Source organism: Sitophilus oryzae, unplaced genomic scaffold (genome assembly GCF_002938485.1).
Source record: "Sitophilus oryzae breed Bouriz unplaced genomic scaffold, Soryzae_2.0 scaffold_1360_pilon_pilon, whole genome shotgun sequence".
In the NCBI taxonomy this organism is placed as follows: Eukaryota; Metazoa; Arthropoda; class Insecta; order Coleoptera; family Curculionidae; genus Sitophilus; species Sitophilus oryzae.
Window position 1 is genome coordinate 375,801 of NW_022146016.1, and position 16,251 is coordinate 392,051.

The following is a 16,251-nucleotide window of genomic DNA, read 5'->3' on the forward strand; positions in this document are numbered from 1 at the left end:
ATAAGAGTTAGATACTTCGCTTTTATGAGAAGTTCAATTTTTAGCCCTGATTTTTGAGTGATTTTTAATAATGGACAAAGCTGGGCCAGAACTACACCGTAATCGTAAGGGCACATTGGCCTATATCAGGGGGTTCTACGCCTTCTAAACAGTAAATAACAATAGTTTTATCAATATCGAGAATTTTATCACTATATGAACGGAAAAAATACCTTAATTATCCATATTCTGTATTTTATACACGCTTGCAATTTATAAGGCTCGTAAAAACTAGTAAACATTCTCATAAAAATGTTATTAGTCATTATTAGTACAAAATATGTAGATTTAAAATGAAATAACTAAAATTAATGTAGAACCGTATAACCCTAAATATATGTATAACAAAACTATATTACCTCCTTTGTCGAGTATGTTTCACTTTGCCAGCGCCAGATAAATCTTCCAGTGCTGTCCATGATTTTCTTCTTTGAGTCTCAGGTTGTGATAACCAATCTTGAGCCCCTAAAATATACCCTTGCTTTAGAAAATAAACTATGTGAAATCTAAGACAAACTACAGCGAAATCAAAGGTACCGTATGATCGAAAAAAAACGGCGTCAGCGATGGCTAGGAAATGAAGATCGCTGTCATTTTATATGTAAAATTATATGGAGAATGTCATCGATCGTCATTTCCAAGCCAATTTTCACAAAAAATAAAATACCCAATTCAAGGACAAAATCTGAAATAGAAGACTATTTTCAGTATATTTATCCAAAAAAAATAGTTCCACGACATTGAATAATTTTTTTATAGGCCCTCAAAATTGCTTTAATTTGAAATAAGTTTAAAGCGCCAATTGATGACGTATGAAAAATACACCCAATCACATTGAAGAACCGTACTCGTGCGCCAGCCAACAACTGGCAACATTGCAATTTGATTTGACCAGCACCACCTCAACTCAAGGCCAATCAAGATGATATGGGTAAGGCAAATATGGCGGCGAAGGCAGCGCATTATTAAATTGTTTACCTTTAACCTGAAAAGCCGGTAGTGGTTTCTCGTTCCGATTGCATACCAGAAATAATTAATTATCTCTAGTTTGTTGTGCTTCTGCAACACGTTTGTTTAGTTCTTAGTGTTCAGTGCATGGTGTGATCAGAAAATTGTGATAAAATAACACACAGTGTAATAAATATCCAAATAGACATTCCACATAGAGAACTTCAAACTTTTGTGCTTGCCGTACTCCTCTATTATAAATTATTTTAAGGTAAGAACTAGAAGTATTTATCAAGATATTACAACTAAATAAAAAGCCTTCGCCGCCAGTCTGCATAGTACTTTACAATGGTTACTTACAATACGTCACGGGAATTATAGAGGGTCCCAAGGTTTCTGCTTTTATATTCCCCAAAAATGACGAGCTTCGTAAAAAATGGTTGACGTCGTTACCACAAAGACAATGCCCTATGTAAAGAGAAAGAGTAAAGAAACCTAAGCTAAGCGTAAGTTTTACTTACAAATCCCCAAAAAGGTATTTAGTTTTTTTTCTATATAAAATCTTGAAACACATATTATACTTTTTATTTATCCTCACCTATACTCTGTTTTTTTTCTCAGGTAAGATTTCGACAGACGATGACAGAAGAACAGCAGATGACGTCCCATACCAATCTATTTATTTTACTAAAAAAAGTTTCTAATAATTTTTAAGTTATCTATGGATGGGTTTAAATATAAATCCGTCATGCGTCGTGTCTTGTTGTTTTTAACCAGTTTTATTGGTTTATTTAAAAAATGACAGATCGTATTTCAATTTTATTGGTTTGACGGAACGATGAACGACAAACGGACGCCGATGCGTATGAACTCGCCTTTAGATTTTTGTCATTTTTGACGCTTGTCAAAGTCTTGCTAAATTATAGGTTATAATTTTGTGTCAACTTTTGTTAAATACCCTGCGTTTTGGAAGATGATGCATTTTGATTCGTATTATTACGTGTGTTTTGTGTCTTTTGAAGTCAAGTGGAGGAAAAATCGAGAGAAAATTAACTGTAGACCCAGAGCACAGTTTATGGTTAATATTCGCTGCCCAGGCAGAAAGTCTTATACACCAATGAAGTTGCCATCGATAAAGTTTGTATACCATTTCGTCGTAGATAAGTGCATCTCGTATATGGTAGAAGGATCAAATAAAACACATACTAAAAACTGGAGTAGCTGTAAAATATCGACATCACACGATAGGTAAATAATGGATTTTAGTACTGCAGAAAAATAAAGGTACTGGTTTAAAAAAATTAAGATTAAAGTTAATTAATCAACCTTTAAGGTATAAAATTTGGTAGGTGTTATTATTAATAAAATAGTTTGTTTTATTTACCTATGTTGTTTTATTTATTCCTGTGGAATATTACAAATTTATATTTGTACATAAGTTATATTGATAAATATAATCATAAATGCGGGTAGTTTCATAAAGCTTGAAAGTAAATAATAGTTCTTTTTTTATATTTTTTTGGTATGTAGTGTCTTGTTCTTGTTTGTTTTGTATTAACACATACCGTTTTTATTAAATAAAATAACTCGATTACATTTTTTCAGTTTTATACAGTTTTTTTTCACAATATTTTGAAGTAATCACTTGTCATCTTGTCAATCAAATTTTAAATATTTCCTGCTATGCGTTCCAGTTGTACCAACTTATTTCTTTGTAAAATAAAATAAACTACTTTGAAATTAAAATGACAGACATATCTATCACTGTCAAGGATCTTCTCGTTGGACAGACTTTATTATAGTTTAAATTTATTCCCATTTGTGTAATGCTGCAAAACATAGAAAAATATTCCATATTTTTTGACCCAAGCCAGTGTAGTTTATAATTCGAAGAGCATTTACCAAGGCTTTTACTAAGACAAGTAACTTCCTATACTGTCCATAATAGTATATATTTATCAAACGTGCAGTAAATTCTAAACTATGGTAGGTAAGTGTTTGCAATTCCACAGGCCTTGTGTGGAGGTGGTGATGGGTCAGCATGGTGGCCCGGCCGCAGCCGTGTTGCCGCTTTTCAACATGCCAAGTGTGACGTATTAAAAATAAAGTGCGCATTTTTATTCTGGGCTTTTTTGTTTTTATTTATTTTCTTAAGAACGACTTCAAATTTTTCGAAAGTGAGATAGCAGAAAATTCTAGAATTAATTGCTTTATTCAATTATGCTAATTCCAAAATATAGTGAAAGAGCCCATTAGACGCAGTTTTTTTCGATCATACGGTATTTAATTGTATAACTGACTTATCTTGACTACACCTGTTAGGTAGTCGTGATAGGATTGATAGTCGTGAGGTAGTACTTGAATCCTATCATGATTATGAACAAGAACTGATTGACTTTCAACAAAAATAAGTGTGTGAAAAGAAGACTATTATTTTTAACAGAAAGTAAGGGATTGTACTTACCACTGCCTTTGCGACTTGGAGGCTGGTGTAAGGGAGAGGATCCCAGAGAACCTCCCAACGTTTCAGGTTCCTGTCCAGCCTCATTCAGCACTGGACAGCTAGCGCTAAGCCTAGCAACCTGGGCCAGTAAAGGATTCAGAGCAAGAGTAACAAAGTCTCTTGGGTTGTGGGAGTAATCTGAAAAAAATATATAGCATGAAAAATACCGTATGATCGAAAAAAAAATGGCGTCCAGTTGGCTTGGAAATGACGATCGATGACACACATTTCCCATATAATTTTACATATAAAATGACAGCGATCTTCATTTCATAGCCATCGCTGACGCCGTTTTTATTCGTATCATCGTATTTATGATTATACGGTATCACAGTACCGTAAGCAGTGGCGTTCCTCGTAAGTCGACCATAACATTTGCACGTCTCTGTAGAAAGTAACAATTTTTTGTAACAATTTAATATTTTAGAAGTTGCCACAACAAAGGTTAGTAAAGAATAAATTCGAATAGACTACCCCAAAGCTCAACGAAGTTGCGAAATAGTAGTAAAAATACCAAAATTTATCATTTTGTGGTCTTCAAAACCTGTAAAGCAAATATCTAGGCAACCTTCTAGCAACGACCCAAATATGTCAAAAGTGAAACACCGATTTCCGATAGATCACCGAACTAAGCGATGCAAGTGTGGATTTACATGCATCCGTAATGCGTCATCCGTCGTGGTTTGTATGCAATTTTATTGGTTTATTTCAAAAATGACAGATACTACTTGAATATGTTTGGAGTGACGGAACGACGGACAACGCGACACGAATTCATATATTTGAATAAAAAATATTAAGAAAGGAGTCTAAAACTATATATTCATGCACGGGTGGACGACATCGACATCCCCTGACAGTTCTATTATCCAGTCCCCATCCCTGACGGTTCTGTTTGGCGTTTCAGTTGAACCATATAAAATTGATTTTATATTTAGTGGATTTGTTTATCTTTACTGAGCGTATTTTACGTTATTCATTCTACAATTGGTTTTGTTTAATGGTGGTTAATCTCGAAGGAAATTGTGTTGGAACTTAAATTAACAGTGACACTTTTGGCGATTTATCGAACAGAACTGTAAAATAGTTAGTTGGGCAGCGTGCGGTAGATCAAGGGTAGATCTCGGTCAAAAATCAAGGAAAATAATCAACGGAAATAAAATAACTCCACTGGTAAGTGGTTATATATACGTGTAGTAAACTGATCATTTATGAAATTTACTTAGAATTAACTAATTATATATTTTGTCTTGCATTTTCGCTTTAACAATATCAAAACACAGTTTATTCCATAGATAAATGTTTAGTTTTAATGCAACACGTTTAGATTGGAAAGCCCGTAAAAATTTTGGGTCGCGAAATTATTTTAGGTCGCGACCGTTATACGCGATCTGGCGCTGCTATAGCGGTCGCTAAGCACAACGGCAAACAAAACCAGAAATAATTTTCTCTTGTCAAAGTCAGAATCTTCAAAAATCATAATAATCTTTCAAAATCTAAACCGCTCTCATTAAAGAAATTTCGAAAAGTGTTTATAGCATCCATTTTCAAAGTAATTATTGCTATCTTGTGAGTTTAATTCAAGTATTATTTACTCCAACCGGTGATAATTGTGAAAAAGTGGCATTAAAAACTTAAAAAGCTGTGCTGTGAACTGTGAACTGCAAAAACTATCGTGGATCGTGGCATAACGTCGGTTACCAATGTTTCATAGGTATTTCATACACATAGATAAAAGAAAATAATCTTCTATTAAGATAGATATGAAACTTAATAGTAAAATTTTGGGTCAAAGCGCCCCTCCGTGTTCTTAGTAGAGACTACGTTTAACCCAGCGCCTTCGCCTTTTCTGCTGTAAATATTTTTTATGTTTATATTTGATTTCAAAGGATTTAGTTTTAAAGTTGCACTGATATATTAGTATATCAGAGTAACTTTAATAAAACATAAGAATATATATATATATATTTTACTTTATATTAAATATAAATTTTGACTACAAGGTAGAAAGTAAATCACAATATTTGACAAAACTTATAAATATACCATTTTTACAGTTAATAAATAATAAGACTATTTCTGACTATGATATTTAAAATTTAGATAGATAGAATATTAAAAAACATACCGATATTTGCAGACGCAGGTCCAAATTCAATAAAAACCAAAATTTTTCCTGCGAAAATCGTTTTTTTTTTCACAGAAAATGTATTTTTTGATTTATCAACAATCATTGTCAAGTTGACAATATACAGGGTTTTTTCTAATTAGTTTACAAAATTGTGGTGTGATTCCTCATGTCTTAAAACAATTTTTATATAACCATTGGGTCTAAAGTACTTCCTTTCTGATCTACAGGGTGTTAAAAATTAAAAAAAAATCGATATTTTGCTTAACATAAATGGTACACTACTGCTTTTTTAAAGAAAATATATTTTTTTCTTGACTGGCCATCCTTTTTCAACAAAATTGATCTTTTGAGTTTTTCTTGTTCATCAAACGGTTGCCGAGAAAAAAGTAAATATACTTATTAAGAGCCCGCCTTCAGCCGTTTTCTAACGATTTTTTATTTTTTAGATTAATTAGGAAACACCCTGTATATGCATATCACAGGCAACCAAATAAACTAGTAACCTCTAAAAATTATTTTTCCTACCACTAGCGACGTACCGTGTTTTTAGTGAGTACTAAATTATTTTATCAAAATTTCAGCATATAAGTTTCCAGGCAATGTTTCATACATGCGTCCTTATATAAAATAAAGTTACTTGTATGCAACACACTGTATTTTATTTATAAAATTAAACGAAAATAATAATAAATTTGAATAAACAATATTTGGCGATATAATTCCGGAAAAAGCCGAACCGCTCCGAAATTTTCAAAAGTTTTGGGTCGCGACCGTTGCAAGAATAGCGCCAAATAATGTTTACATTGTCCTTATGGGCACTTTCCAATCTAAACTTGTTTCATTTATCTATGGTTTATTCTTTAATGTTCTTCACAAAGTTATCGTCTTGGGTGTCTTATTCTTGAACTTGTCCGAGGTGAAGGAGTTCGTAATTTGGAGTTGATAAAGATTCGAGTACGTTGAGGTAATTCTTCAGATTCCATTGGGAGAACTGTTAAGTTTTCTTGAACACAGTTAGATTTTTCAGGTAAACGATTTTCGTTGTCGAGGTCAGACTCAACAGAGTGATCTAATGATGATTTGATCTAATCTACTTCTCTCTTCAATAATGATATTTTTTTTTTCAAATAAACTACCAGTGACAAGCCCCACGTTGGGCGCCATATTAACGTTTGTGTCTTCGGACGATGGTTTTCTACTCCTTACTATTTAAAGAAATCTCATAGAAAATAAATTTGTAATTATATATTTTTTTAACATGACAGCTATCATCTTTTCTACCGTGTTAGCGGCAACGCCATGACAACGCGTTCTCTCCAGTCCCTAAGCACTCTATCAAAGCTACTATTTTTTTATTAAATAATTAGGGCTCTACAACACTATGTTGCCATATTATCAAGAAATTATGTTTTTAATTAAAAACTAAAAAAATTCCAAATCTTCAAAAAAACGCGAAAAAACCTCATAGGCGTGTTCCTGGGGTTAAAATTACTGGGGTTACTACACCTAAAAATATTTATACTTATTTAAGACTCACCCTGTATTTCGTACATTATAAAAATCATAGAGATCATACTATGAATAGTTCTGACTTAAAACGGAACACTTGAGCAAGCAACCGGGATGTCAATGTTAGTCGGGAACTAATGTGAACTAAGACCTAGTTCAAGGAACTATTCCTCTGGAGGAACTAGAACTAAGAAACTAGTTCCCCCCAAGGAACTAGTTTCCACCTATAATACAGCCTAAATAAAGTATCTTACTGGTGTTGGAAGCAGTGGCGTTCCTCATAAGCTGCACGCTCTCGTGGAGTTCGCGCACCTGCTGCAGGCTGTCTTCGAGAACAGCGGCATAGGTTCGTGGAGCTGCCGCGGCTGGGGAGTGGGGCGTCACACTGATGGTAGGCAGGGGGCCGGCTGGCGGCCGCGGGGCGGCCGTAGGCAGCATGTTTTCGGGTGGCACGCCTGCGTCGTACACCTGAGGGTAGCTGGTGACGACGTCCTCGTCACTGTCCGGTTCTCCTCCGCTTGCGCCGCATTCATCTGGAAGGAATCATCACAAATTTGTGTTAAAAACTGATTTAAATGAATCTCACACAGAAATTAGACAAGACAAAAAGTCCAAACATTCAAATGCACAATATTTTATACATAAATAGCAAAACAGATGCAACACCTATGCAATTAAATTTATATAAAAATGTAGCACAATGGCCTATATCATCTAGGGTCGGACTAGACCAGAGGAGCCCGGATGGAATAATTGTGAAAAGGGGCCGGGTCGAAATTTTTTGTGCATTTTTTCGCCTTACGTTTTGGTCAATTTAATCCTATATTAATTTGTTATTAACTAGCTGCCCGTAATGCAATGCAAATGTAAATATAGTTAATCCAAAAAAGGTTTTGGGGATAACCTCAGAATATTACCGTCACTTTTTTCTGTTTCATTTCTACACAGAAAATGACATTTAGAAAGAAAAAAACTAGAACATTGCACCACAGATTGTACTTAGATTTTTGTAACCATATGACACACAATTGTTATATTAGCTAAGTTATTATTCTTCCCCAACTCACAGTAACGGCAAATTGTGTCAAAAAAATAAATAGTTAGGAGTAAAATAAAAACGTATAGTTAGTACCTAACGTCCTACAATTTGTAATAATGACTTTCATTTAAATTTCAACGAGTACAATCTGAATATTCACTGAAACAAATTGTGAGAATTACCAGCACACTTGTTCGCTATTTTCGTATAAAATCAAGCATATTTAATTATTTTGAAGATCTTGTAATAGAAATAAAAGCTGCAACGTGATGCCTAGTACCATTTTAGACGCAAAATGCAGCAGTGTTTTCTACAGTTGTGGGGTTTATTAAATTTATTTTTCCGAGTAGTTAAGAATAAATAATAAACTATTTTACATGTAGGTCCTAAGACAGGGGGGCCCGCGAAGGCTGGGGCCCTGGTGGCAACCGCCACCCTGACTATATGACTAGTGTTACACAAGAGTCTTGAAAAAGTCTTGCAAGACCAAGACTCTTCCAAGAAATTCAAGACTTTCAAAATTTCTTGTCTTGAATTTCAAGACAAAACAAGACTTTAATATGCAAGAAATTTCAAGTTATATTGGTATAATGGTATTATAAAAAAAACTAACGGTAGTTGAAACTAATGGTGGGTTCATAGAGCACGCTATTTGCGCTATATGGTACTACTTTTCATGCACGAAATTGCTCCGCGAACAAAAAGTAGCATCAAATAGCGAAAATAGTACACTCTAGCATGGCCTTTCCGTACACCCTGTGTCCAAACTTTTCCAACCAATCTTCCATAATAAAAAAATAAAATAAATACCATAAAAAATAAAAGTAACAAACGGGCAACCAAAATAGAACATAATTTTACGACGATAAACGACGCTTTCTATGATATAAAATATAGAAATATTATTAACTTTTTGTTAGAATGTAAAATTTTTCAAGACAAGAAATTTCAAGAGTCTTGAAAGACAAGACAAGACTTTGCCATTCAAGAAATCTGCAAGACAAGACTTTGAAAATTTCTTGTCTTGAATTTCAAGACAAGACAAGAAATTCATTTTCAAGACAAGAATTCTTGTCTTGTGCAACACTATATATGACCAGTTCGACCCAGATGTCACCCAATTTAACGCATTCTAAACAGTAAATATAATTGGTTTTTATCAAAATTGATGACTGGACCATAATCACCAATTTACATGACTACATACAGGGTATTTAAAAAAACACGTGTCAACTCTCGTGGGGAGATTCATCACGTAAAAATAAGATGTATTTTTTAAATCAGCATAGGTCCTATTCTGCTTTGTTTCGTAGCTAGGAGATTAAAGTCTTAATTTTTTTGTTTCGATACTTAATTTTCTTCCAAGTGCTTATAGTGATTCAAATGAAATTTTGAAGGTACAAGTTACTATAAATGCTACATATTTTAGTGCTAAAAAAGAGACGAGATATTCATCAGAAACATGCATCATATGGAATATTACTGGAACAGGTTAAAAAAAATGTGCGCCATTGACTTTTTTCTGTTGTTACCAAAATTGTGTATGCGGTTTAATTCCGATTAAAAGTTGTATCTTGATATTTTGTCGATTTCTAGCTCCTTGATAAGATAAAGGCAATTTTATTATTAAATTGCAATAGCATTTACAATGACACATTATAATGACATTAAACGGACTATACAATTTTGCAAACAAGAGAAAAAAGTCAATAAGGCACATGTTGCACATACACATGCATGTTCCTGCATGGTGAATATGTCGACACTTTTTTAAATATGTCGCACTTATAGTAACCTGGGTAACCTCAACATTTTATTCGAATTGATAAAAGCACTAGGAAGAAATTATCATAAATCGAAAAAAAATAAGACTTCAACCCCCTCTAGCTACGCAACAAAGCAGAATCAGACCTACGTTAATATAAAAAATACATCTTATTGTTACGTGAGGAATCTCCCCAGAGATGGCACATGTTTTCTGAAACACCCTGTATATTATCTATGGAAAAGGGTGGAAAAATTACCGATTTTTGCTATTTACAAGCTTTTAAAAGTCTTAGAAAAAGAGAAAATACGATCATAAAATCATGGTGACCAGATCACAAGAAATAATAAAATAACCAGAATATATATGAATTTCAAATATTTTCAAATACATATATGAATTTTTATTTATTCAAATACACTGAATAAAAAATGAGTCGATCTTTGATAAATTATGTTGAAGTGTTCTTGAAATAGTAAATATTCGTATATTTTAACTTTAACTTGTTTTATGACATGACGACACTTCCGATGACGGGATGCGATATACCCTTGAAACATTTATCTAGTTACCATGGTTAGGTCTATTCATTGTGTAACATTAACAACCCAAACAAACAATGAAATACAAGAATATCAATTATTTTTAGAACGACTTACTATAACTAGTTGAAAGTTTTAACAGTATGAGCAATCAGTATTTCCCTATAACAACAAAAATTGATTTCCAAAATTAATCTCCACAAACACCGTCTCAATAAATCTGAAAAACCCGGAACTTCCGACAACATACTATGATTCTAACTTATATTTAAAACAATATTTAATTTAGACAGATTTGAAATACACGATAAAAACACGTTTGTCTTTGTTCTATTTCCAGCAAAGTCTTGTTAAAAATACTGGTGTGTGAAATATTTTTTAAGAAATTACATTTAATATAATCCGACGTGATTATAATTAGTCTGGATGTTTTCCAGGTAATTTGCTTAATTTACGATTCAAATTAATTACCACTAAAAATGTTACTAGATCAATTTAACTAATTTAATTATTCAATTAAATCATTAGAAATATCAAACGGTACTAAAAATCAAGTGCCTTATTAAGTACAATAATTAAGAAAAAATAGCAAACAGGAAAATTTGTATATGTTGCAGTTTCGTGGATATTACAAATTACTTTAAAGTAGTCAAAATTAGTTTAAAATGTTTACTTACATTACGTTTTAAACAAATCTTTTATACAGGGTGTCCCAATATTCCGTGGATATAGAACTACTACGTATTTTTGGAATCAAAATAAGTTCATTGGACACAAATTACCTCTATTTAAAAGTGCTCCGTTTGTCCGTCAGAGGACATCAAACTTTAACAAAATAAACACATTTTTCCAGATATTTTAAGAATCGTTATTTGCGATTTGAATGAGAATTTGGATGTCTATGCTCTTCACAAAAATCAAGAAAAAGTTCGAGAAGGGTGAAAGCAACTCCCACCCCTATATAAATTTTAGTATAAATATTTTCCAACTCAACCGACGACCGATTTTTTTTTTTGTAAAACGATCGTTCTAGTTTTTACTACATTTTTTGTCTCGCGTAAAAGAACGCCACCGCGTATACTTTTTGAGAAAAAAAAATATTTTTCGAAAGCTGACTTTCAAAAAATGTTTTTGTCACATCAAGCTATGGAGGCGCATAAAATCTATTCTGCTGTGATAATCTAGCTGGCGAAAATATGGAATTTTATGTTAGTATCACAAATTATATTTGACAGTAAGCTTCATAAAAAGCGTAAAAAATAATAAATTTTAAATTAATTAACGTTCGAATTTATTTTTTTATCGATGTCCTATAACGGATAAACGAAGCACTTTTGTATAAAGGTAAATAATGTGCAATTAACTTATTTTGATTAAAAAAATACGGAATATTGGAAGCCCCTGTATATTTTGTAGGTCTGCTTGGGAAAAATGTTTTTTCTCAAAAACATGTGTTGTGGCGTTTTTTTACAAGAGACAAAAAAATATAGTAAATACTAGAGGGACCATTTGACGAAAAGAAAATCTGTGGTTGGTGGAGTTGGAAAATATTCCTACTAAAATTTATGTAAGGAAGGGGGTAGTTTTCACCCTTCCCGTACTTTTTCTTGATTATTGTGAAAGTCAAATGTTAAGCACATAGCAAAACATAGACACCTATAAATTCTCATTCAAATCGGAATAACGGTTCTTAAAATATCTGAAAAAATGTGTACTTTTTTAAAGTTTGATGCCCTCTAACGGACAAACAAAGCACTTTTGTATAGAGGGACAAACAAAGCACTTTTGTATAGAGGTAAATTGTATCCAATGAACTTATTTTGATTCCAAAAATACGTAGTAATTCTCTGTCCACGGAATATTGAGACACCCTGTATAATAATTAATAACAACAAAAAAGAGAATTACGAATGTCCATGTTTCATACCTATCTAATTTTTATTTACATAGATATACTCAGATATACATATGTAGATGTACTAAATATACCAATGAAATGAAGGAAATTTTTATAACCAGCGCTAAATAAAATCAAATTATACTCCCTCTCACTCTTCCATCTAATGTTTCAATGGCAATAAAAACAACTTTTAAAATAAGGATATATTATTCAAAAATGTGTATAATTGACGCATTTCAAAATGTGCGATCGGCTATAAAACAGTGTAACAATCATCGTAAATATTTTCAGAAATTCGTTATTTTTAACATCCCAATTAACAAACGAATATAAAATCGAAGAGTTGCAAATAAGATTAATGTTTTCGAAGAAATAAAAATCCCGTAGACATGGAAAAGAAGCGTATTTTAAATTTCAATAAACATACAATCAAATCCAGACATCGTATATACAGCGTGGTAAAAACCAAAAATGAAAACACCCATATATCTTTGTCACTGTGGTTATTTGAAAATCAACTGATATGGAATTGTCGTCAAAAAAACACTAAGTATGTACATTTTCTTCATTCGTACAAAATTAAAAATTCATAAAGAAAAGCCAATATACAGAGTGGTCTATTTGTCCAAGGAAGACAAATAATATCATTGTTGACGAAGATATGAAAAAGTTTTATATACAGGGTGTTTCAAAAAATATGTGCCATCTCTCGTGGGGAGATTTCTCGCGTAAAAATAAACTTTATTTTACTTTTACTATTTCCAACATAGATCCGATTTTGCTGTGTTTCGTAGTTACAGGGGATTAAAGTCTTCACAGTTTTTTTCGATCTATTATAATTTTCTTCCAAGTGCATTTAGTGGTTCGAATGAAATTTTGAGGGTAGAAGTTACTATAAGTGCTACATATTTTAATGCTAAAAAGTGTCCACAGACCTATCAGGGACGTAATATGGGTAATCACTGGAATATTTTTTGAAAAAAATGTGCGCCACTGACTTTTTTTCTTTTGTTAGTTCAAAACTTAATTGTGTAGGCTGGTTAATGCATTTTAAAAGTTATATTTTGATATTTTGTCGATTTCGATCTCCTTGATGAGATAAACGCAATTTTTTATTAATCACAATTAATAAAATAAAAATTAAATTACTAAATTTTTAATTTGATCTAATTTATTATTAAATATTGTTACTATTAGTTATTATCACTATTAGTCCAACCTACAATAAATTGAAATAAAATTATGGTATTTAAGATAATTATAAAAGACCTAATTTTAAAAAGTTTTTTTATCATCTTATAACTTTAAAATTATGCCTTTCCGCATACCCATGTTTATAAGAACTTTTTTTCACATTTTTCGATGAGGAATCAATGAGTACTTATTATCTAAAACTTTCGCAAGTTAATGATATAAAAATGTTTAAAAGTTGCTATTAGACTTGGATTAAGATAAATTAGTAAAATTGTGTTTATTTCATGAAGGAGGTCGAACTCGCCAAAATATTAAGAGACAACTTATAATCGGCATTCAACGGCTTACACTATTACGCTAACAAGAGAAAAAAATTCAGTGTCGTAAATGCTTTTTTTTAGAAAAATATTCCAGTGATAACCTATATGCACGTCCCTGGTGAATATGTCAACACTTTCTCGCTCAAAATTTCATTCGAATTGCTAAAATTACATGGAAGAAAATTATAATAAATCAAAGAAATATTTTAAGACTTTAACACCCTGTAGCTACGAAACAAAGCAGAATCGAACCTATGTTGATATGAAAAATAAATCTTACTTTTACGTGAGGAATGTTTCAACGAGAGATGGCACGTTTTGTAAAACACCCTGTATAAATGTTGTATGGTTTATAATTTATAAAGATGCATAATCTAAAAATATTTTGTTATATATCAAAGGTTGTATAAAACCCAAAAAAGTGATGATAACTCGGATGATAATAATAATCATACATTTTCCTATATCGGCCATAGAGCATACAACAGTATTTGTCAATCTAGTCAATTAGTCAATCTATCTTGGTCTATGACTCTTTGGTCTATAGTACATTTTGATAATCAACAAATCGAGGTAAAAACTAAAAACCAAACTAAAAATACACTGAATATATCTTTGTTTCTCTATTCATTGAATGTCTCTTGAAACTCTTCCGAGACCATTGCCACCACAAAAATCAGAAACACAAAATTGAAGATATCAATTTATTTATTTATATACTACACTAAAAATCTATAAAGACACCAGACCTTATATTCTTATAATACAGGTGCAGTATTATACAGTTTTTCAAATTCAAATTCAAATTTCTTTATTAGACCCCATTAAGTTTTATAGAATATTATTATTAATAAATGTGTGTCTAAAGGGATCGCACCGCGATTAAAAAACCGATACAATGACACAAAGTGCCAAAGTGGCGCGACCCCAAAAACAAAATAGAAATAAATTCAATTTTAAAAATAAACAAAATTAAAAAAATTAAAATTAGATAAAAAAGTGAAAATATAATTTTATCAGGGATGAGCGGAGAAAAGCAGAGAGGCATAACGAAACAGTGTAAAAACCGGAGCAGCAACCAAAGACGGGCATATCAGACGAACAAGAACCTCACAAATCAGTCGACGAAATTATAATTTTTACGAATTTAGTAAATGATTTTTAATTTATTTTTTATAATCTGTAAAGGATTGAAATTTAAAGTTATTAGAAATATTATTCCACAAATGTGGCGCTATGAAACTGAAAGATTTTTGGAAGTTAGCTGTTTAGCGGTGTTGAGGAATTTTAAAATAATGCACTTGCCTAGTCGAATGATCATGGTCAACGTAGTGAAACAATGAGAACAAAAATAGGGAGGCTACTCTGTAGTTAAAATTCAATAAATGAATGTCATTAAATGAAATTGTCGTCTGTTAGCCATGGATAAAATAGATAAATTTTTAAGATGTGGCGTTATATGATCTCTAAAAGGAACGTTAAAAGAAAACCGTAGACACGAGTTTTGAAGTATTTGGATTTTTCTAGAGAATCTAGCGTTTATGGATGTACCATAAACAACATCGCCGTAATCAAATAAAGATAAAATAAGTGTGTCACATAATTGATCCTTAGTCTTTGATGGTATATATTTCTTAAGAGACGAAAAATTCTTCAAACGTATATAAGCAGCCTTTAATTTAGTAGTTATAAAGCTTCGCATCAAAATAGACTCCAAGATTTTTAGTCTCTCTAACAATGGGTATCGCAACATTATCTATATGGATATTCATGTTACCAGCCGTATTTGTAATTTTGTTTATACCACTACCAAATACTATAAACAAGATTTACCAGCATTTAATTTCAAATTATGATCCAGAGCATATTTATTAATTTTATTAAGATCGTCGTTAAAATTTAACTGAAATTGTGCCAAATTGTTAGTATCTATTTTGCAATAAATTTGAGAATCATCTGCATATTGCTGCAATTCAAAAAACTGTAATTCCTTATCCATGTGAGCTACATATAACGAAAATAAAAGTGGCCCTAGAATAGATTCCTGAGGAACCCCAGAAATCATAGGAATATAACTAGATTTTTGTTTTAAACTTCCAAGTTTCATGACAACACAATGTCATCTATCTTTTAAAAGGTTTTTTAACAATTCTAAAGAGCCGTCTGAAAATCCAAAATACTGTAATTTTGCTAGGAGCCATGGTCTAGAGTACCAAACGCTTTACTAAAGTCTAGTAAGCAAAGACAAGTCATATTTTTATTTTCTTGATTTGTTCTATCATTAACCAGCTTCAGTAAACCAAGTGGTAGTGCTGTAGTTTTTACACTTCACCTTCCACTGATACACTAACCAAACAGGCT

At 31.9% G+C, this 16,251-nt stretch overlaps 1 protein-coding gene across 4 annotated transcripts in view; it reads right to left on the minus strand.

The window, feature by feature from the left end:
• Window positions 1-16,251, minus strand: part of LOC115875280 (rho guanine nucleotide exchange factor 2-like) — an 82,965-nt gene that overhangs the window by 46,425 nt on the left and 20,289 nt on the right. For all 4 annotated transcript variants that reach the window (XM_030890701.1, XM_030890700.1, XM_030890699.1 and 1 more), the window contains 3 exons: window positions 7,385-7,663; window positions 3,452-3,628; window positions 399-504 (listed from right to left, as the gene is read on the minus strand). In XM_030890701.1, coding sequence (XP_030746561.1) covers window positions 399-504; window positions 3,452-3,628; window positions 7,385-7,663 — 562 coding nt within the window. The remainder of the gene's footprint in view (window positions 1-398; window positions 505-3,451; window positions 3,629-7,384; window positions 7,664-16,251) is intronic.